Genomic DNA, 22,102 nt, shown 5'->3' with positions numbered 1-22,102 from the left:
TAAAATCTGTATTTATGTATATTTTCAGGTTGACTTGTTAGAAAAAAAGGAACAAACTAGCAAACTTCCTTATACTTACGCAGATTTATTACCTCAGTTAGACAGCGAAAAATCAACTTTGGCTTATAGATTCACAATACCTAGACTGAAGAAGGTAGAAAACGAAATCAAGACGATTGAGAATGAAAGAAATAATTTAGCAGAATACAGTAAGAATTTTTGAATATAATCAAATTATGAGTAGAGTTTATAACACTTAAAAATCCTACACTTTTTTTTTTACATATTAATCGATAACACAAAGTGAATTATAAGAAAAAATAGTCGACTAAAATTTCGGCTTTTTAACGTTATGATATGATTCTGCTTTAGAATCTAATTATTTTATGTTATTTATCTTTTAGAAATTAAATGTCGAATGATGGAGAATATAATTTTGAAAAAAATCTAGATTTGTTTTATATGGATATTAAAATATATCTATATTATTCACCATTATATACTAGTATATAGGAATGTAATGTGTATTTAAGGGTATATATCAGTGATTCCCAAACTTTTTCGATCCACCGCCTCCTTTGTTCCACAAGGTTATACCCAATGCCCCCTACCCATTTTCTCTTGTGTGAGAACGGATTGGAAATATTCTTAGGAAAATTTTTCTATGAATCTCACACTTTGTGCCCTTACCGTATATTATTCTCAACATCTGGAAACCATTAAACGCAATGTTTCCTCTTATCCGTTTAACAGAGGAAAGAGAACGGCTATCAGTGACCCCAACTTTTGCCTTTGGTCACCGTTCAGTACCCTGCCTCCAGCGCCCCCTAGATTTACTCACCGCCCACAAGGGGGCGTTATCGCCCGCTTTGAGAAACGCTGGTATATATAATACGAATTTTCGAAAGTAAAAAATTTAGAAAGATTTTTAAAAATAAAAAAATGGATAATTTTAAATTACATTTACTGTAATTTAAAATGTATACAAAAGAAGGAAAAAAATTCGAAAGAATTCCTTGTTCTTAATAAGAACGCAAACTATGCGGAAAGTAGTTTCAGAAACGTTTAGCTACAAAAACGGATTTTTTTTCTTTTCATTTTAAAATTTTCTTAATATTTCCTTTGTGCTTTTTTACTAATGTCACGTATTCAATATATGAACATTTCTTCAATTATTTATTCACCCTTTCGCCCGTGGGCACTAAGAGGGCCTTGTCTTGTCTTCACGTTGGGCGAGAGCTGCTAGGCTATGGTGCCCCATATTAATGTGTGACGGAATTATTAGTTATATATATATATATATATATATATATACACGAGGAATAATGCCTTCCGGGATGTCTTTTAAGGGTAACTGGTCCCTATTCAGGCGTTACAGATGTGAAGAAAACCCGGAAAACTTCGCGTGGCCAGCCTGTCCTGGCGAGGCGCGAACTCACGACCGATTCTCAGTGTTCAGAGAACGGAACCACTTGGCTACTAGTGGGCGACAGGAACTTATTTTGCTCATGCCCAGTGCCATAACTAGGCAGGTGAAACAGGTGCACCCGCACAGGGCCCACTTGGAAGGGGGCCCAAAATGCACGTATTTGTTTTATTATTTTCCCAAACCTAATTAATTAAGGGGCCTAAATGCAAATTCTTGCACAGGGCACAGGAATGGCTAGTTACGGCACTGCCCACGCCCATCGTGGATTCGCCCAGGTTTACAATGGGAGCGAGCGTATGATAAAGAACGAGGGCTAGACATATCCGACAAGACTATTCATGAAAGTCCTGATGACGAAGGACGGATAGCCGAGGCGGTTCAGGCATTGCTTTGTCGCTTATTGGAACCCGTGTAATTTTCATAGTGAGGGTATGACGGGTCCCTCACTACTCGTCCCCATTGTGGGCTTAACCGAATTCACATAATGGTTGCGATTTAAAAGGGAATTTTTGCAGGGGAAAAAATTAAAAAATAATAATATAACAAAAATGATGGTGCAGTCATAGAATATGATCCACACATATTCGCAGGAAGGAATCCTGTGTATTCGTGACACCACCCGTGTGAATTTATATCATTATTATTATGTCGACGTAATATATATCCTATATTTTAGTTTCAATACGTTGAAGTATTGAAATATATTTTGATAACCATTTTGCATTTAACATTATAAAATATTATCTATTTAGATCCATATAAAATATTTAATTAATATTAATTTTAAGGATTTATTTACAGTGATGAAAAAATCGAATGCATTTTGTTAAAAATAATAAATGCATCTCATAAAACAACAGAAATACCGATTTCTTATACAATAGGAAGTCGGTAAGAATAAAGTTGTAGTATTTTTCTCGTCAATATATCCTGTGTAATTCATTTTATTCAACTGTCATTGTATACTGACAAAATTTTAAGTGAAACGGCAATATTTCATCGTCGGTTCGATATTATAGACTACGAATAAAGGATGATTTATGTCCATTATAAATCCATTTACAGTATATCGATCATTCATACGCCAATGAATCTAAAATATCAGTTATATCCAGAATAACTACAGTATTTGTTATGTTAATTTAATTAAAATTTGAACATATGCCTGTTGATTTCAAAGCCTTCGATTTTTTTTCTTTTTTTGTTGTGAGTGGTCAGATGTGATGTAATTGATTATTTTTGTTGTTTTCTATTGAAAGAACACGTGTCTTTCATTTTTTCCTACTTGTTAGTTGAGGTAGTTAGAAAACAAGCTTTTATTTTAAGACACAATTGATGACTCACAAGTCAGAAATCATCTTTGAATCCTAATAATGTCAATTTGCTGATATATTGATTTCATTTTATAAGAATAAGAAATGATTATTTTTAATTAATTTTTTTTAAACTATTATATTCAAATATGTAGGTAAAGTGAATATATAAGTATAATTGTCTTTTTATTTTTGTTTATTGAAATGACAAATTTTATATTTTTATTATGCTTGGAGGTTGATACAACAAGTCAAGTAGAGAAATAGCAATGTTGATATAAGTAATATATCAATATTTATTAAGTTTTTGAATGTGTAGACTTTTAGGACAAATGATATAGAATTAAAATGTAAGTTATGATCACAATGTGAAGAATTATTATGTTAATTTTCAATAAAGATGTGCTACATTTTTTGTTTATGCTAAATTTGTAATTCATTAATCATCACTTATTTTAATTGATTGAGATTTTTATAAAGTTACTTACTTTTCATGTATCTTTTTGATGTAACAAATCTTAACCTTCTAATTCTAACTCCATGTTGATACTCCATTTTTAAAATTTGAAAAGATAAATAACAGTATATATAAAAGACAATAGAAATTAGCTACAGTTGACTTCATTAGACCTGTTTATGTTCTTACCAGATGGATATAAATAACAAAGAGTACAGTATCTCTAAATTGTTACTTTTATTTAACTTCTTTCTGTCCCACAGCAATAGAAAAATATTATTAATTTGAATCTTTCATAGACGTTTCATTTAATATCTTTAGAATATATAACTAAGTATAATTTATAATATATTTTATAATAAGATGAGATAATGATAAGGAACATCTTTCACTGCTCATATATATTGGTAACATTAACCATTTATTGTTATCTCTACTCCTATATTAAATTTTGAAAAATTTAAAACCTTACAAATAAATACTTATCATTCAGATTTATTTTAAATTTTAATTCTATTTTTCATTCTCATAATGTTAATAATAATAATAATTATAAATTTTCAACTTAAAATTTATTTGAATGTCATCAGTTTTATTTACAATAGTTTTGAATATATTAATAATAAATAATTATCATTTTTATGATAAATTTTTAGGAGATAAATAATTACTACAATTATAAATATTTAATAAATCGTTAATAAAAAAGATAAAACAAAGAATTTAAAATTATTTTGTGTTCCTATTTATAAGATTTAGAGGTTTAAAATTAAATATTTATAAACAGAAAAATGTTAAGAGACAATATAAAAAAGTTGCAAGATTTTTCAGAACCACCAAAGAAAGGAGGGAAATCAGTTGTTGAGCCACGTGGTTATTTTACAATGCTAAAAAGAAGAGAAAATTACAGAAAACTTCTTAATCATATTCTAGTGTATGTATGAAAATTTTGCCTTTGTTAAATGATAAATAATGTATAATTATAAAACAACAGATAACTTTTTAATATAATAATTTTATTTCAAATGCAAAAAATTAAATTTTTTAAGTTTTTGAACTTTACTAGACATTATCATTTCTTTTTTGGAACTCAGTATCAATTTATGATAGAAAATAACAAAAAGTGTACTTTTTACAATAACAATTGACATTGATTTACAGATACATTCGATTTTAAAGTCTTGCTGAATCAATGTAGATCATGTATTATTTTTATTCTGAATTGTGCATATAGCATATAAATTGATTCATATATAAATATTATTACATATATTTTAGTTTTGTTTTTTCTTTAAAATATTTAGGCGACCAAGTGATCACGGACCTCTGCAAAAGAATGAACATCCTGATATGTTAACAGCTTCAGAAATGGATATACTGGTAAATAATAACATTCTTTACTAATTTTTTTTCTAATAAATAAGTATAGGTAGTATTCAATCTATGTAACAAATACATTACTGAAGCTTTTATTTCGTGTCTACTCTAATAACCTTAAATAGCTTCACAAAGTATAGTTAGCCACAAACGTTTTCGGTCCCTTAGGACCTTCTTCAGGTGGGATCTGAGTAGAGAGTGACCCTACGTTCTAAACTCCCGTTACGGATATTAGTTAGAGTAGACATATTTGTTATTGCTTTGTTTCTTAAGATGGCTTTTATTTTGATCAAATATTTGTATAAATTAAATTTAATGTTAATTATTTTAGATTATTAAAATTCAGATACAACTGAACTTTCATATTCTGAAGTTCTATACAGTAATACCTCGACTTATGCTACCCCGACTTACTCAAACCTGGAGTTACGCGATTTTTAAATCTCATCGATTCATCTTTTGTTTGAGTGCCACGCAACTCTTGATTACTCACTCCCCCCACACTATTGTTCTACTTACATGTTCGGACGTGTCATGCGGAATCGACTCATAGCTACAATTTATTTTGTTATTTATTTCTGTGTTTGTTATATCTACGGAGACTTGAGAGATTCTACTAGGTCATCCAAACGAAGTAGAACTGATTCTTCTGCATCAAACAAGAAAAGAAAAACTTCATCTTTGGAATGTAAAGTTAACATTATTAAAGACTTTGATACAAAAATGAAAAGAGGTTACAAATTTTAGAAAATATAGACTCCAATGCAGAGTGCATTTCTTCTACAAAATGAGAAATAAAAAAATTAATAGCATGCTTCGAGGAAATTTTGCAGGAGAAAAAAATCCTTGATCCGTCAGATGAATTTGTTAGATTTTATGAAGCCTTCTATATCAAAATAACTTCAGTTTACGATTTTAATAATATAATTTGTTATACATATGTATTATCCAAGATTTTATTAAACATTTTTTCTAAATTATTGTTTTCTTTAGTCTCTGGCCCCAATTAAAAATAATTTGTATGTATTTATATGCAAAATTATACCCCGACTTACGCGAATTCGACTTACATGGTTATTGCTTGGTCCCACCTATCGCGTAATTTGCATACATATATGTTTAGTAAAAATCCTATCTTTTTCTGGCATTTTTAAAAATATACTTATTTGAATTTCAAACATTTTTGAATTAAAATTTCTTATAAAGAGTCAAAATATTTGTAAATTTTGAAATGCTTGTTTGAATTTTTAGTGAACATATTTTAAAATGTTTATTGAAAATTATTGAAAGTTATGGATATTTGAATGTAAAAAATGTTTGACATTGAAATGAATAATTTGAAATAATCTAGGTTTGTATCTTAATGCATACTGGATTTATTTAATGCTTTCTCCTGTCTGAATCTAAGTCCATGTAACTTTCCTATCAGATGTGTGTGACATTCTGAGGGGGGGGGTCATAATTAGGTAATTAAATTAATTAGTTAAACTGAAGAAAGTGGAAAAACCCACTTTCTTTTACCCCCCTAGTCTTCCTGTTGACCTCTTGTCCGGTAGAGAACGGTGATTGAAGGTTGCCACAAGTCACCAATTATTACAATATTTGGACTTGTTATAAACTTAATCAAAACAGTCAAGTATTACTGATGGATACCTATACAATTGAATAAATTTATGAAGTAAGGAGAGTCATAACACCAAGGAAAAGTATCAACAATCCGACCAAACCATCCAATTAGCAATGTCCTGTAGCAGCCGGAACTGGACACAGCTCGAACTCAGAGTCAATAAATCAAAGTCACCTGACTTATTTCCCATGCAAAAAGAAGTATAAAAGGGGGCTTGAACTGGAGTAAATGGGGGGCAGCGATGGACGTACCAAGAAGAGCATAAAAGAAGCTCTACCCATTCTTTCCTGTCCTGTTACACTCCAGGCCTCCATGCACCTCAACGAAGTAGCTCCTTACTGATACACCTCGACAAAAAGACAAAGGATTACTCACCACCCATATTGACAGTCGAGCCAGGTGCATTTTGCCAACGCCCCATATTACGGGACCAGTAACCATCGTCTAAGAGGTATTCTTTAGTTACTTTAATGTATGTAAACTCTCTCTCTTGGTCGACTTAGAAAGTAAGCTAGTTGTAAGCTGTCCCTGTAGTATCAATTTCAGTCTTTACTTTTTGTTGTCCATGCTATGGCTCTCATATTCTTCATGTAATCCAACTGCGTTTGATTTGTTATATTAAATTTATTCTGCTTATTTAATGAGTAGTGATTACTCATGTATCGCTGACACCCTATCAACTTACTCACTGACCTCCCCACTCAACTTATAGCCCTCCTATTCCAAGCCATCTGCTGACTTAGTGAGCAATTTTCACCAGACCATCATCAATAAGATAGGTTTAGAGTTCCTTTCTCTACCCCCCCGTTCCTCACATATGACAGGGAGTAAATGCAACTAGTAATAGTTAACCATTTTACTTCCTCTTAGAATAATGTTACAGACAGACATTACCCTAAAAGTAATCAGTGAGATTTTTATTTTATACTAAGTTAAAAATTTTTTTGAATAAAGTAAACTCTGATTTTTGTTAGTTTAAACAAAGAATCAAATCCTATATCTAATTAAAACAGAATAAAATTTAATAATAATGTTGGTTAAAAGCTAAAATTTTTTTAAAAATTTATTAATAATAAAATATAAAAAGGAATTCTTTTGAATAAACACAAATGTATATTTATTGATTGTTTTCCTTATACAGAGATATCATTTTTATATTATAAAAGGATTTAAATCTGAACATATAGCACCATTTCCTGAATTTTGGATGAAGAAAATCTCAAACTGGATAGACACAAATTTAATAGTAAGTTTAATATATAATATAATACAGTAAAATCTATCTAAAATGGATTCTTTTTGAAAGGAAACTTTTTAACTGGAAGATAAATTTTAAAATGAAACTGCTTGCTTTCTAAAATAATATTGTAAGTTAGAAATCTGTTTAGCAAAAACATGGAATATTTTTTAAGTACCAGCATAATCTGAGTAAAATGGAATTATTTGTATGTAGTAACTGCAGAGTAACAAGAATTACAAATTATCATTTATTTCTTTGTTAAGCTTATAATAAAATATAATAACAACATATTAATTCTATTAAATTCAAATTGGTTTGAAACTATAGTTTGGCATATGATATTTAAAAACTTGCTTTACTAAAAATGAATTAATTGATTTTTGTCAACACTAGTGCTGACAAAAACCAATACTATATTAATATAAGAAATATAAGAAATAACAAAAATTAATTTCTAAGAGTAATTATTCTTTTATCTTAAATTAAAATTGAAAAGTTAGTCTAACTTGATGATAGTATATGAATTAAGTTCTGACTAATAAGGTTTATTTCAGATTTATGATAAACTTTTCTTCTGTGTCATGTACACATTTTGGTGTATTCAATATATCTTTGAAACATAAAACACTTATATTAGTAGAGAAGATAAGTAGGAAAACATTTTTGTTGGAGGAAACTGGAAAAGCAATTCTGAATATGTTATAACATTTTTTCACTATTTCTCATTTTCTGCATTAATAAAACCATACTGTTTTTATGGGTTTTATTAATATATCAAAACAAAAAAATTTTCCTATAGTTACATTTTATTTTAGGCAATTTTTATAAAGATATAAAGATTTTCACTGTTTCTAAAGATGAATATAACTATATATTTAATTGGGGATTATTACAAGAAAATGGTGAGATATGTGACACAAAAGAAATATAAATCTATTCATTGATATGTAAGTATATGAAAAAGTTTTTGTCTAATCGAAATTGTACAGTTTAGACTCAATTACCCCTGTGATTAATAAAAATTTGAGCAATGATAACAGCTCAATTATATTTCTCACATCAGTTATAAAAAGAATAATGAATCACTGAATCGTTGTACACACACATTTAAATCCATGAATGTTTTCACTGATTTATGATGTTTTCAATATACAGTATTATAAAGTTTTTGTCTTAATTTTTTAATTCAAACTACAAAGAACAAAATAAAATTGTATTGTGTTTGATATTTTCGTGCATATAGGAAAGAACTGGAAATTATATAGATAAATTGATGGAAGAAGTGAAAAAAGAATATCTATTCAATGTTAAAAAAGCAAGTGGTAGGTTTAATTATTTTATTATTTATTAAAATCATATTCAATAATTAGTTTATTTATTATTATTATCATAATTATATTATTATATCAGAATAACAAGTTAAGTATTTTAAAATAGTAATTGTTCTCCAAGTTATAATTTACTAAAATTATTAAAACTATATTATAAGTATATAAAAATATGCTTGCAACAGAGAAGTTTTTAAAATGGTGTAACTTTTCAACAAAAATAATAATAATTATTATTATTATTTTGGTGTTTATACTTTTGCATCAGAATGACACAGGAACTATTTATAAAAATTCACTAACATATTAATTAAGTATTGTAATTCTTATTATTATTTCGTTTTTGTTTAAAGTTTTGGATTGTTAAATCTGTGATAAAAAATATCTCATATATAAATGATTAAAAATTGAATAAACATTGAAAATTTAAAAGTAGTTTTACTTTTATTGGGCTAAAATTTGAAAATTAAGTTATCTGTATGTCTGTCTGCCCTTCTTTAATCTTGAGAACAGTGTTAGGTAGATAAAAGTCAAAACCAGATATGGAAAAATTAGGAACAGGAGGCCCTGATTCACTATGTATGAACTTCTGCTTTGGGTTAGAATCATGTTATTTCAATTCAAAAATTTTCTCCTGAACAGAGTTAGATAGATGATTGGCATAAGTTTATTGTTAATAGGAAAAGTATGATGCCCATAAGTGCATTGTGACAAAAAATTGCAGTCTGTTGCATCAGGCTGCAAAAATTATAATTGATTGTTATTTATGTATCTTTTATTTTTTTTTATATTTAAAATAAAATATCTTGTATGAAAGTTTCATTAACAAAATATATTAAAAATTTGAATTTATTACATAGGTGGTTTAACAGAGATATTTTTACATAATAAACCATGCTTAACCCTTAATTGCTATTGTGTGGTCTCACAGACTACCTGTGTGGCTAAATGCCATTTGTGTAATATATAGTTATATTTTATTTTAACTTAGAATATATTTTTCCTTCTCTTTCCTATTCATATTATCTTTACTTCCTGGAACCCTTCCCTGACCGGTGCTTAACGGCTTAACAATAGGTGACCCCATTATGGACAATAGGACTGTACGCAGCCCTCAGGGGTAGAACCAAGACAAAGAGTCACTTTTGAGTCAGAGCTGAAGGAGGAAAGACGAGAACGAGAAAGCTCCCGAATACGTCTTCGAGACCACGTGGGTGAAGACAAAGAGAACTTTATGTGTAGTGAAAGTGTTGACTGTTTTTTTTTCTCGTGATTAAGAAGAGATTCGTCATCTACACCGTTATATGTGCCGTTATGTGCACCTCATTGCATTAGCACCAAAATAGTTGGATACCCATTCATTTTTTTTTCTTCTCCTATCAGTTATTTTATTGTCATAAATTCTTCTATCATTCTTCATTAGTTGTAATTAATTATAAGTTTAGAATTAAGGTCTATATACGTTTGTAATCGCCCTTTGTAAAATAATTATCTATGTATCGGAATAGTCGTCACGAGACCTGAGGCTTATATCATTATATTTTTGTCGGGTTCCGTACTAATACTACCTGTGTTGGAGATAGAGATATTATAGCTGGCATCCCACAACCCTTCCTGTATCTATATACGCGAATAAAAGATCCTGTTGTAAATATTTATACCAGTTTCTTTGTGTACCACATTCGCGATCTTCACACCTGACATGTTCATTGTTGTAAGATTTGTCACTAATATAAAGTTAAAACTTGTTTTGTGTACTTTTTGTAGCTTAGAAAGTTTCCTAGGTATAAAGGAGAATGTAGCCAATAAAGTAAACATGTTCTTAAAACTCCAATGAAAGAACCAAAAGTTTATTTCACTGTCCTTAGGTCCAGTTTGAAACTCACAACTATCACAATATATATCTTAGTTCTCAGTCTCTCTCCTGCATCTGCTGTTCATGACATGCACAACCTGAGATTAAAGAGGGGAAATAAAACCTTGCCACTCTTTGAGATCTACTTCTCACTATGTTCTATTTTCTTTTTGCTCACCAAGCAAACAGTTTCTTTTTCTGTTCTATAGGCCTGTGCTAGGATTTGTCTAGATCCAGGTCCCTCTGACATCATCAAGTCCTGGGGGCTTGGATTCTACAACTTGATCTTCCCAACCATGACAATCTCATTTGTATAGACAAAAGGTTGGTGATGAACAAAACTACATGGTCTTAAGAGCACAGTGTGTTCTATACTATTGACTATTGTTGCTTACTATCTCTATACCAGCAATTTTCCATTTTCATTTGTTTAAACTTTTGGGCAGTCTGAGAGACTGCACCATAGCATGAGTGTAACATATTTTTTCATATCTAAAATGGCTTCTCTTCCTTCTAATCAACTAGTTTTAGGAATTTCTAAATCAGTTTGATATCGGAGATTTGTATTGTGAGAATGTCTTTTTGATTGATATGAAGCATTTTTTACTGATATAAGTCACATAGAAAATAATTGTAAGCGTGATAATAAAGGCCAGTTATCTTCTCATAATACTGAGTGTGAAATAAGTGAAGATGGATATATTAGTGAATCAATACTAGTTGATTTACAAAATGCTAAGATGTTGCAAGAAACCAATATGTCTCAAATGTACAACAAAAGTTTGTGTGGAATGTGCAAACTTTAATTCTTTTTATTTCTATGTTCTTACTCTTATAAATTTCTGTTTGTATCCTTGTCTAATTGGACCTTGTTTATTAATAGGACTTATTATACTGGTGTAGTTTCTGATTAGCAAATAGAGGAAATCTTAGTCAAAAGTCAAAACAAAATATCTTTATTTTCACCTGTACACACAGAGTGTACAGGTAATAATTATATTAATAAACAAGGTCCAAGTAGACAAGGAATCAAACAGACATTAAACTTTACTTGACTTTTCATTTGAAATTATAGTTTAGGTTACTTTTATTGCAAGTGTAAGGTATCATTAATAAATGTTTCTGTAATGTAATGACAAATTTTTATTTTTTAAATTTTTTTATAACATGAAAGACAGCTTAAAACATCAATTGAAACTTTTTAATATATATGAATATTAATAAGAATAATAGTTAACACACAAGATGCACACCGCACTTTTGCGGCACACCTTTTGCGGTGTGCCGCAAAAGGTGCTCCGCACAAGTATAGAACCACTGTAAATTTACTATACAAAGGTTAGGAATTACACATATGATGTAGCTACCTTTCTTATATTGTTTACAATTTATGAAAACATAATTTGTTGAAACTCATAGTTTCCTATATTGCAGCAAACAGCAGAAATTGTAAAAAAAACTGATTTTAAGCACCACAAAAGTATAGAATTGACTAGTAAATGAATGCAAAAAGAATTATATACTACAGAATAGTTTAATTTAGTAATTTATTTGCGCACCTCCTTTACTGATAACATCAAAAATGCAATTTGGCATGCTATCAACAAGGTTTTTTATGATTGATGCTTCAAGAGAGTTCCAGGCAGTGACAATTGCTTGTTTTAAGTGTTTAACATCAGCATACTGATTGATTTTGGTCATAAATTCGGTCAACCAATATCCCCAAACGTTTTCTATAGGACTGCAATCAGGAGAATGAATTGGCCAATTTATTTTCAAACCAGTATTTTGTATCTCATGATATGTGACGTCCTTGCTATTTCGCAGTCAGCCATTAGTTTCCTAAAAATATGTTTTTATAAGTTAGGTCTGAATTACACGTAAAAAAAATCTATTTCTTCCTATTAGTGCATGTTCTGACTCTTAAAAGACCAATTTTTTGAGCAGTTCTATACTTTTGTGGAGCACTTTATATCTATATATGCATTTCTTATTAAATGATAAGCAGTCTGTGAGACTGCACAACAGCATAAATGAAACAGGTATTGTACAGAAGTGGTTAAAATGTATCATTTTCAATTTTTAATTACATAAATCTTTAAATTTTATTTTATGTGGTTTTAAATAAATGTTGATTTCATTGTGTTAAATTATATAATAGTATTTATTAATTTTCCTCTATCTTCAGTGATAAATAAAAATTTCACAATACACAAAATCAGTTTATTCATATCAAATATGATTACATAATATATAAATGCAATATGAAATATATATATTTCATATTGCATTTATGTGATATATACAATATGCAATATGATAATATAACATACAATATAGTAATATGGTAATGTCACATTTTATTATTGATAATCTTTGATTTATAACTTTTTTAAAATAGTTGACTACTTGTTAATCAAGCCTGAAGAAAAAATATTAAAATCTGAAGCATTATTTAGTTATAGAATAGAAATATCTAGTTTACCAAAAGAGTGGATGACTAGATTTATATCAAACAGAAAAATCATAAATAAATATTTGCATATAATGAATCCTAGTATTTACAAGCTGTTAGCTATATGGTATCAAGCATTTACATTTTGTATGATTGATATAAATCTCTTGAAGAAACAAGATGATATTATTGATATACAAACCTTTGTGTTGAAGATTTCTGAACAACTTAAGAATTCAAATGCATTATTATTAGAAAGGTAATTATTTATTTAAAATTAAAGTTTTGAATTATGTGTAGATGCATTTATAATATATAATAAATGATATACAGTATATATTTATTAAATTTAAAGTGTTTTGGATTGACATTGGATACAGTTAATTATATTAAAAACGTTTTTAAAGTCACTATATTTTCACACAGCATTTTATGGATAAATAAAATTTTAATGGATGATAAACTTTGTCTATTTAATTTGAGAAATGATAACAAATGAAATAAAATTAATTTTTTGAAATTGTTTAAATTAAACACAGTGATTTCTAGAATGATCTAAGGTGCTTCTGAAATTGTAATTTTATACAGATTTTAATCTTCCAATATTATTATATTTAATATGTTGAATAGGTTAAATTTCAGTAATTATTTATGGTTATTTCACAGATGGTATTCAGCTGTTACAGAAGTAATTTCAAAAGGAATTAAAAAGAAATTAGTTCCACAATTAGATTCTAATCAATATTCACACTTTTTTAATTGTTTGGCAATTTTAATGTCAACAGAACTAAGAGAATATTGTTTACAATCAGTAGAAACATTTGTGCATTTCATATGCAATGAGGTACGAATATAGCTTGTATGATACTTATAAGTAGAATTGAGTAATTAATGATATATTTTGGTTAATTAAATTTAAATGAAAACAGATTTTAATGTAATAGACTCATTTAAATTATTGTAGTAACTATAACATTATGAATAAGTAGATTGTAAAATATCATTCATATAATGAAATTAAATGTTAAATATTGTACAGTAGACCTCCCTATAACATGATAGATACATTCCGTGTTATATGAATCCGTGTTGTACGAGTCACTTAATACATGAGCCAATCACAGCCTGGCATGTGTGCAGTTTAGGAGCTACGGCTGTTTGAAATGTTTTCTTCCATAAAATTAATCGATTCTAGACTAATTTGAGTCAACATTTCTAAATTACATATAATTTTTTGGGAATAATCCATATAAACTATGCTATAAACAAAAAATTGTAGGATTGCTTACTGAGTGTGCATCGTTCAATGACGCCATTGCTTAAGCTTGTTTTCATCGTGGAGCGGCTCATCGAACGGTGGATGCATGTTTCCTGATCAGCGAATTTTTTGCAGAAAAATAACTTAACTTTGGAGATATCATTAATAAAAATATAATTTTTATGGCTGTTGAATAATAAATGTTTTTTAGTAGGTCCAGTGCTCGTTTAAACTCAACGGTTTGTACAATATTCGCTATTGGTCCAGATTCGACTAATCCGCGACACAAGTCAGCGATGACGTTTTACCATGTTATACGAATACGATTGCAATTTTTTTGCCATATTATATGAATCCGTGTTATATGAACTCGTGTTATAGGGGGTCTACTGTATAAAGTATAATAACATTTAATTACATGTAAAACTTTATACTGAACTTTTAATTTATAATTTAGTTTTCATATATTTATTATTATATACTATAATTAGAGATTTTAAAATAAAGTAAATTTATAAAAATATTTGCTAGTACTTTGTTTCATCATAATTTCACAATTTCTACAAAATCCTGGACAAAATTAATTGTTAACCTGGACAATGAATTAAAAACTGGACTATCCGGGTGAAAACCAGACAGGTGGCAACACTACTTGTATAACTTAATGTTATTTTTAATATTTTTAACTGTAAAACATTTAATATCTGGTACACAACAGATAATTTACATATTAATATGCTATTTGATGTTATATATATTAAGAAATAACTAATTTAAAATATTTTCCTATATTTTATTTCAGATTAAAGAACCATATTTTGGGATTAAGGTTAAAGCTGATTCCAAAGGAATTAGATTAAAACCTTCACTAAATAATTTCAAGATATTAATAAATGATTGCATTTTACAAATGATCCAGTCCATGAAAAATATTATAAGAATAGAATATAATATTGAATCCAAGCATGCTGTAAGCAGTGTTTTAAGAAAAATTCTTTTGCATTAGTGCTAGATAATTCCTTCTCTTAAAATATTTTAAAAAATTTCTGTACTTTATTGTTTTTTATGTGTTTTAATCATTATTATGCTTTAATACAGACATTATAAGTTATTTAAACTAGTATTAGTGATCAGAAGGTCAAAAGTATGATCATCAAATTTGTATCAGTATGCTGAACTGGTATTGATTTGAACTCAATTGAGAATGTGTTCTACAAAAGAGAAAATTGTAGAAAAGTGATTGAGTTAATGAAGATAGCAAGAATGGATATTATTTGTTTATTATTTACTCATTTATTCAATGAATATTTCCCAATTAATCATTACTTTCAGGCCAAGATAATGTGTTATCAAGGCTGAAAAAATGGTCCAAACAATATTTTGATGATTGCATATTTCACTAATGACATTGCTAATTTTTTATAGCCTTATATTATTTTTTTGTTCTTTAGTAAATTCAAATTCAGAAGGATGCAAATGATGTTTATTAGACCAGCTGAAAGTAGGCTGGATGGCAAGGTGGCAAGACACAAGCCTATTGCTCTGAAGGACCTAGGATCAAATCCAGGCAGGTCAAAAAAACAGAAATTTTTCTGAGGTTGTCTGTACCAGATATGGCAGGTCCTATTTCTCATTGTCTGGCCATCCCATTGTAGGCCTTGCTGAACACACAATAAGCCTGGGGAAAAAGTTTTTTTCGTACCTACAGACATTGGTGTAGCCAGGATTTTGTTATGGGGGCCTGGTAGAGGCTGTAATTTTCTGGGGAGGGGCACCAGGTTAACTGTGTGGGAGCTGGGCTGTAATTTTCCGGGGAGGGACACAGAGTTAACTGGGGGGCCATGCCCCTCCCTGGCTACACCCATGCCTACAGAGCAGAAAGAGTAAAAAAAAAAGACTAGCTGAAAAAAATGTCATAAATAAATTTTACCTTTCAGTACAGATTATTATAATTTTTTATTTTCAATGTCTAATCATTATAAAAATTCTATTCTATATTTTTGAGCAAGAGTGTATATGCTTTTTTTTTGTTTTATGATGTGACTTCATATGACTTTTTTCATTTTCTTTAGTAATGTTTTAAATATTATAATGTACAGTGGAACCTTGCTAACAAGCATAATTCGTTCCAGAGTTTTACTCATAATGCGAAACACTCATTAAGCAAAACAATTTTTCCCAAAGAAATTAATGTAAAATACAATAATGTGTTCCACACCTAAAAAATACTCAAATGTTTTATGTATAACGTTTATTCAAAAAAAAATTGTACAATATACACTGTTAATTTGGTTTTAAGGGGCATGAAAATATATGATTACAAGCGACACTAGGATGCTAGCAGAATGACTTCTAAACACAGACTGATGGAGCAAGTGCACAATCCGGAACTTCCCCTCTCCTCATCACTCATTATGAGAAATGTTGCTCGTTAAGTGAGGCAAATTTTTTAAATTTGTTTTGTTCATTATACAAAATACTCGTTGTGCAAGGTGTTCATTAAGCAAGATTCCACTGTAAATGAAATTAAATAATTGAGATAGTATTCTTAGGAAAAAACAATGTGTATTTATCAATTGAAGTATATTCAGATTTTTCTAGACTACCTTTATCTTATAGTCAATATTTTATAAAGATTTCTGATTTATATCTACCTTGTAAATATTATTTTTATAAATATTGTTTTATTGTATTTTTGTGATAGATATTTGAATTTTTCTAATAATTTTTTTATTATGGAAATAGTAATTATTGCTGTAATTATAAAGTAATATTCTTATAATATAATAACATAAATTATCTTTAAGGTACAAACTGATGAAAATGCATTTTTAAAACCAATCATTTTAGAAGAAGAAAGTGATTTATTTTATGAAAAATTAAATAATTTTATTGAAGGACAATGGCATTATCCTCAAATTATTTTACAAGAATTTCAGAAATATGTGTTTTTATTAGAAGAAAATGTTGTAAGTAAAATTTATTAAAATAATTCAATAGATAAGTAAAATTAAGTTAAAAACTAATAAATTTCAATAGTAAGTATAATTCACAATGTATAAATAATGTATTTTATTGAAAAATATATATTAACTCTTATGTAAATAACTAGCTACATTGCCCTACATTGCCCAACATTGCCCAGGCTTTTGAGGGAGTGTAAGATTGGTGAGTTGGGTTGGGGGAGAGTGATAAAAACAATCATCTTAGTAACTAAATGTACATTTGTTGATCTGAATATTTACAATAATCAAATTGCAAAACACAGAAAAATTACTCAGACTAAAGTTAATAGGGAGAGGACTTTAAGTGTGTTTGGGGATGAGACCTCACAGTATTTTTTCTAGAGTTTCAAAGAATATTTTTGCCAAATTTGGTGAGGTTATATAGAACAGTATAGAATCCTTTGCCTAACTTATGTACCTATTTTGACTTTTATATATATAGATAATGTTAAATGTCTTAATATCAAAAATATAAATAGCCAAATAGTGAACATTTAATAACTTATTTGGGATGAAATAAAATGGTAATCAATACTTAATTTAATTAGAAACTCAGAACAGTAAGTATCAAGAGGAAAAAAATTGAAAAATATATATAACTTACTGAAACATGTAAAAATATCAGAATTATCTTATTAAATAGGTACAGTAAATATATATATATATTTTAAAATGTGACATTTGTATAGAACTTTAATAAATGAGAAATTGGCATTACAAGTTACAGAAATTAAAAAAAAAAATTATTCAAGTTTAATTAAATAAGTTTGCATTCTTATTAATCAAATATATTAATAATTATGAAATTTAATTCCATTAACAGAAAATACGAAACTCATCCATATAACATGATAAATTAATGAAAACATGAAAGTGAAAATGTTGAATAATATATAAATAAAATATATTGCATGTTAATTTAGTGAAGAATAAAAAAAAAACATTAATTTTGAATGTTAAAATATTAAAAAATGTATACTAGTTTCTGTCTCAAATTGTATGTGATATGATTAAATTATTCAACACAAGTTATGTTATTAATTTACATTTCTTTTCATTTTACTTTTCAATAACATCAGCAATTGTTAGATATATGATAATAGATAATTCTTTTAATTTTATTAAAGTTTTAAAATTTTGAATAAGATTTTATTAATTTGTTTGAATATTTATAAAATAAATTAGTAATATTTGATGATTTATCAAGAAAAAGTCAACAGGTACGGATGTTTTAAATCCAGTTTTTTTCTGTTTTAATAAATGTATGAAGTATAGTCAAATCCTATTAATACAAAGTTGAAGGGACTTAAAAATTGGAACTTTTTACTAACAAGTTTTCTATTAAGTAAACTTTACAAAAAACTAATAGTCATACCAACAATTGGCAAAAGCCCAAATTTACTCTCAGTGATTACTGGGAGAAAATTTGGCTTTTGCCATTTCTTCACTGTTTTCTCTTGATTGAATATGTTTAAAAATAAATAAATAAATTTATCTTCTGTTTCAAACATATACTTTATTGAGAAATGGTGGCTTGAAGAAAGAAATCACTATAATCACTGTAGAAATGTGGTATGGAATGTACTTTTTTACATTGGCATAAATAAAGAATCAATGGTGATTTCTTGACATTGGTAGAGTTGGTAGAATGACAATTAAAGCTAAATCACTTATTTGCTTGGATTTCAATAAAAACAGTTTGTTTTTAATTTTGGTATTCAGTAATTAATGATACTTTTATACAGTATTATACAGTAAGATTTTTTTTTTACATTAAATAGTAGCTTTTACAATATTTTATTATATTAATTTCTGTAGATGGAAAAAGCATCTGAAACTATTTCAAAAGGAGAATATGATCACTGTATTAAACAAATTTATGAATTTAATGATCTTGTTGAAGAAATTAAAAATATAAAATTAGATTCAAAAGGAATATTTAGTGTAGATTATTCTGATGTTTTACATTTATTGAAAACTAATGTAGAAAATATATTAAAAAAATTACTTGAATATATACTGAAATGTCATCGTGATAAAACTATAGCGTAAGTTACAAGTTTAATATATTATATATAAATGTAAATATAGCAAAATATAAGTAATTATTTAATTTTTATCTTTTACATTTTTATACAGAATATTTTAAAATTTCATTTATTTAATAATTGTTACTATACATTTGAATAATTTATATTTTTTAAAATAATTACAATAAACAATACAAAATATTTTCATAATTATTTTAAATAGAGAAATTTCATAAAAATAGAATTATTCAATGGTACACTAATGGTCTTTATTCAACAATTATTTAAAGTTTTTTTCAATTTATAAATGTTAGTAATGATTTCTATGGTTTGAAAAAATATTAAAATTAGGAAATTATTTTAAACTAGAGATTAATTTTTTGTTGATATGCTATATAAATTATATACCTTAATTTATTTCTTTCAAAACATTCTACAGTTAAATTATAAATATCATTTAAATGTATTTAATGAAAATTAAAGTTGAAACTTTTATAATTATACCTGCTGAAAGTTTTGTGTGTTGTGAAATATCCTCAAAAATTTTTTTATGAAGAAAAGTTAAGAAGCTATAGGAATTCTAGTGTTCTTTCTGGTTACAACTTAAGAACCTAATGAAAATATATGTTCTTTCTATAAGCAAATATGTTTGAAGAGAGATATCAGATTTTATTTATTTCAAATAATTTTCAAAATTTAATAAATAAAAAAGTTCAAGTAATTTAAAGAATTATAATTGCAAATATGAAAAAGTTGTGATATTATATAAATATTTTTATGAATTTTAGAATGTAAACAATTACAGTCAAGTCTACATAAGTCGACACCCCAAGGGGAAGTGGAAATATGTTGAGTCCAATATGACAACTAAAATGAAGTTGAAAAAACCATAAAACTACAATTACAAAAATACAGTACTGCTTTATATAGTAAATGCAATGTATCTCTCTGACCATCCATCGCTGGCACTAAAGTTGGTTTTTACTCCAAGTACCTCAGCGATTTCCATCGCTTTTTGTTTCAGTATCGGCACTGAAATGGGAAGATTTGATGAACAAATTTGCTTTAGCCAACATACCAGAGCATCTTCGACATCTTTGTATGGCAACTTTCTCTGGGATTTTTGAGGCAGCAGCAATAAAGACCCAAGAAAAAGTTTCTTAATTTCCTCTTTTTTTCAGAATTCTCACCAATGTTGTTTTTGGAAGGTTTTCTTGTTTTGCAAATTTGGCTTGTGAAGTTTTATTACATTCAAATTCAGATAGAAGTTCGTATTTTTTCTTCAGCATAAGCGTTGTTAGGTTTCAGATACTCGTTTCTAATAGAAATGTGAAACACTTGCTGCAAATAATGCATGAATGAAAGGTGAGAAAATGCAAAATCAGATTCTGCTGTGACATTAAGCTGTGTGGTGGGAACTCATTTTTTTCAGGAGGGAAGTCAATTTATCAGATGTCTAAATGAGTATGGGACAGAAAAAGTATGTCAATTTATCCAATGGTGACAAATTAAACGGTGTCGAGTAAACCAGAGTTTTTCAGCATTAATGCCTAGGTAAGTCAACCGGGACCACAGAAAACTGACTACCTATCTGACTGTGTCTAGTTATACCTATGATGACTTATGCAGACTCAACTGTATATGTATGATGATATTATAGATATAAGATATTAAAAAATGGATATAGAAAATAATTTTATCTCAGTGTAAATAAGAAAGAAGAGGTTAGAACTTGGAATGCTAATAACAGAAATTTGCTAAATTGACATTAAATAGGAAACATTAAATTATCCAAACATATTATCCTTACACTTATAAGAAAGTTTTACATAATAAAATACAGTAGAGCATCGATTATCCGACCCCGATTAACCGACCACATTTTAGTCGGCAAATTCAAATGTCCGCTAGTGATGTGGCGCTACAATATTTGGTTATGTCTTTGCTACTTTAATATTATTTTTGTTAAATTTTTGCATGTTTTAGCTGGCAGCACTGGCTCAACCATGAAAGGGAGGCTAGTATTTAAACCAGGCCTAATACACTATACTAATAATGTATTTTTTCATACTTTTCGGTTATCCGACCAACCCCAGTCCCCAATTAAGTCGGATAATCGATGCTCTACTGTAATTATATAGATGTAAAATATGTTTAATATGAGATTTGAAAAATATGAGAGAAATACAACCTCTTGATCTAAATAATTTGATGATAATTAGGTGTTTATTACACAATTCATTGTAAACAAAATTATGAAATTCATAATGGTGAATAAGAGATTAATGAGGAGAGTGTATTGGAATATAAGGATTGAGCTAATAGAATTCAAAATTTATTTATTTATTTTATATTTTATAATATTTATATTAATAAATTATTATTAAGCATTAAAGAATTTTCAGCAATACCATAATTTCTTTTCATAATAATTTATTTTTCCTTACGTGCTAATTTTCTATGAATTAAAGTTTGATACTTTTATGTTTTCACAACTAACTTATTTTAATAAAGCTGATAAAATTGATGTGTTAAATAAATGTATACTATTTCATTATCTCCTTAAGAATGTCATTTGTAATTTTTCATTTTCTAATTAATATAATATTCTTATTAATAAACATGATTAGATTAAATTATACTTTAGTGACTATAATATTTTCAATTCTCTTATTATAATTTTTTGACATCATAAATAAAATTTCGAAGAGTATAAATGTATATTTAT

At 27.8% G+C, this 22,102-nt stretch overlaps 1 protein-coding gene across 10 annotated transcripts in view; it reads left to right on the top strand.

Moving 5' to 3' along the window:
- Dhc36C (Dynein heavy chain at 36C) overlaps positions 1-22,102 on the top strand; it is a 155,721-nt gene that overhangs the window by 190 nt on the left and 133,429 nt on the right. For 8 of the 10 annotated variants that reach the window (XM_067284092.1, XM_067284094.1, XM_067284091.1 and 5 more), the window contains exons 2-11: positions 29-209; positions 4,031-4,133; positions 4,504-4,579; positions 7,345-7,449; positions 8,687-8,765; positions 13,028-13,340; positions 13,748-13,925; positions 15,142-15,309; positions 17,147-17,308; positions 19,163-19,392. In XM_067284092.1, the coding sequence (XP_067140193.1) occupies positions 29-209; positions 4,031-4,133; positions 4,504-4,579; positions 7,345-7,449; positions 8,687-8,765; positions 13,028-13,340; positions 13,748-13,925; positions 15,142-15,309; positions 17,147-17,308; positions 19,163-19,392 (1,595 nt within the window). Of the gene's footprint in view, positions 1-28; positions 210-4,030; positions 4,134-4,503; positions 4,580-7,344; positions 7,450-8,686; positions 8,766-13,027; positions 13,341-13,747; positions 13,926-15,141; positions 15,310-17,146; positions 17,309-19,162; positions 19,393-22,102 lie in introns of those variants that run through there. The other 2 variants (XM_067284096.1, XM_067284099.1) reach the window with 2 other exon arrangements.

Source organism: Centruroides vittatus, unplaced genomic scaffold (assembly GCF_030686945.1).
Source record: "Centruroides vittatus isolate TY-2023 unplaced genomic scaffold, ASM3068694v2 scaffold_1152, whole genome shotgun sequence".
NCBI lineage: Eukaryota > Metazoa > Arthropoda > Arachnida > Scorpiones > Buthidae > Centruroides > Centruroides vittatus.
The sequence above is the reverse complement of the archived record's forward strand: the minus strand, read 5'-3'. Positions and strand labels throughout refer to the sequence as shown.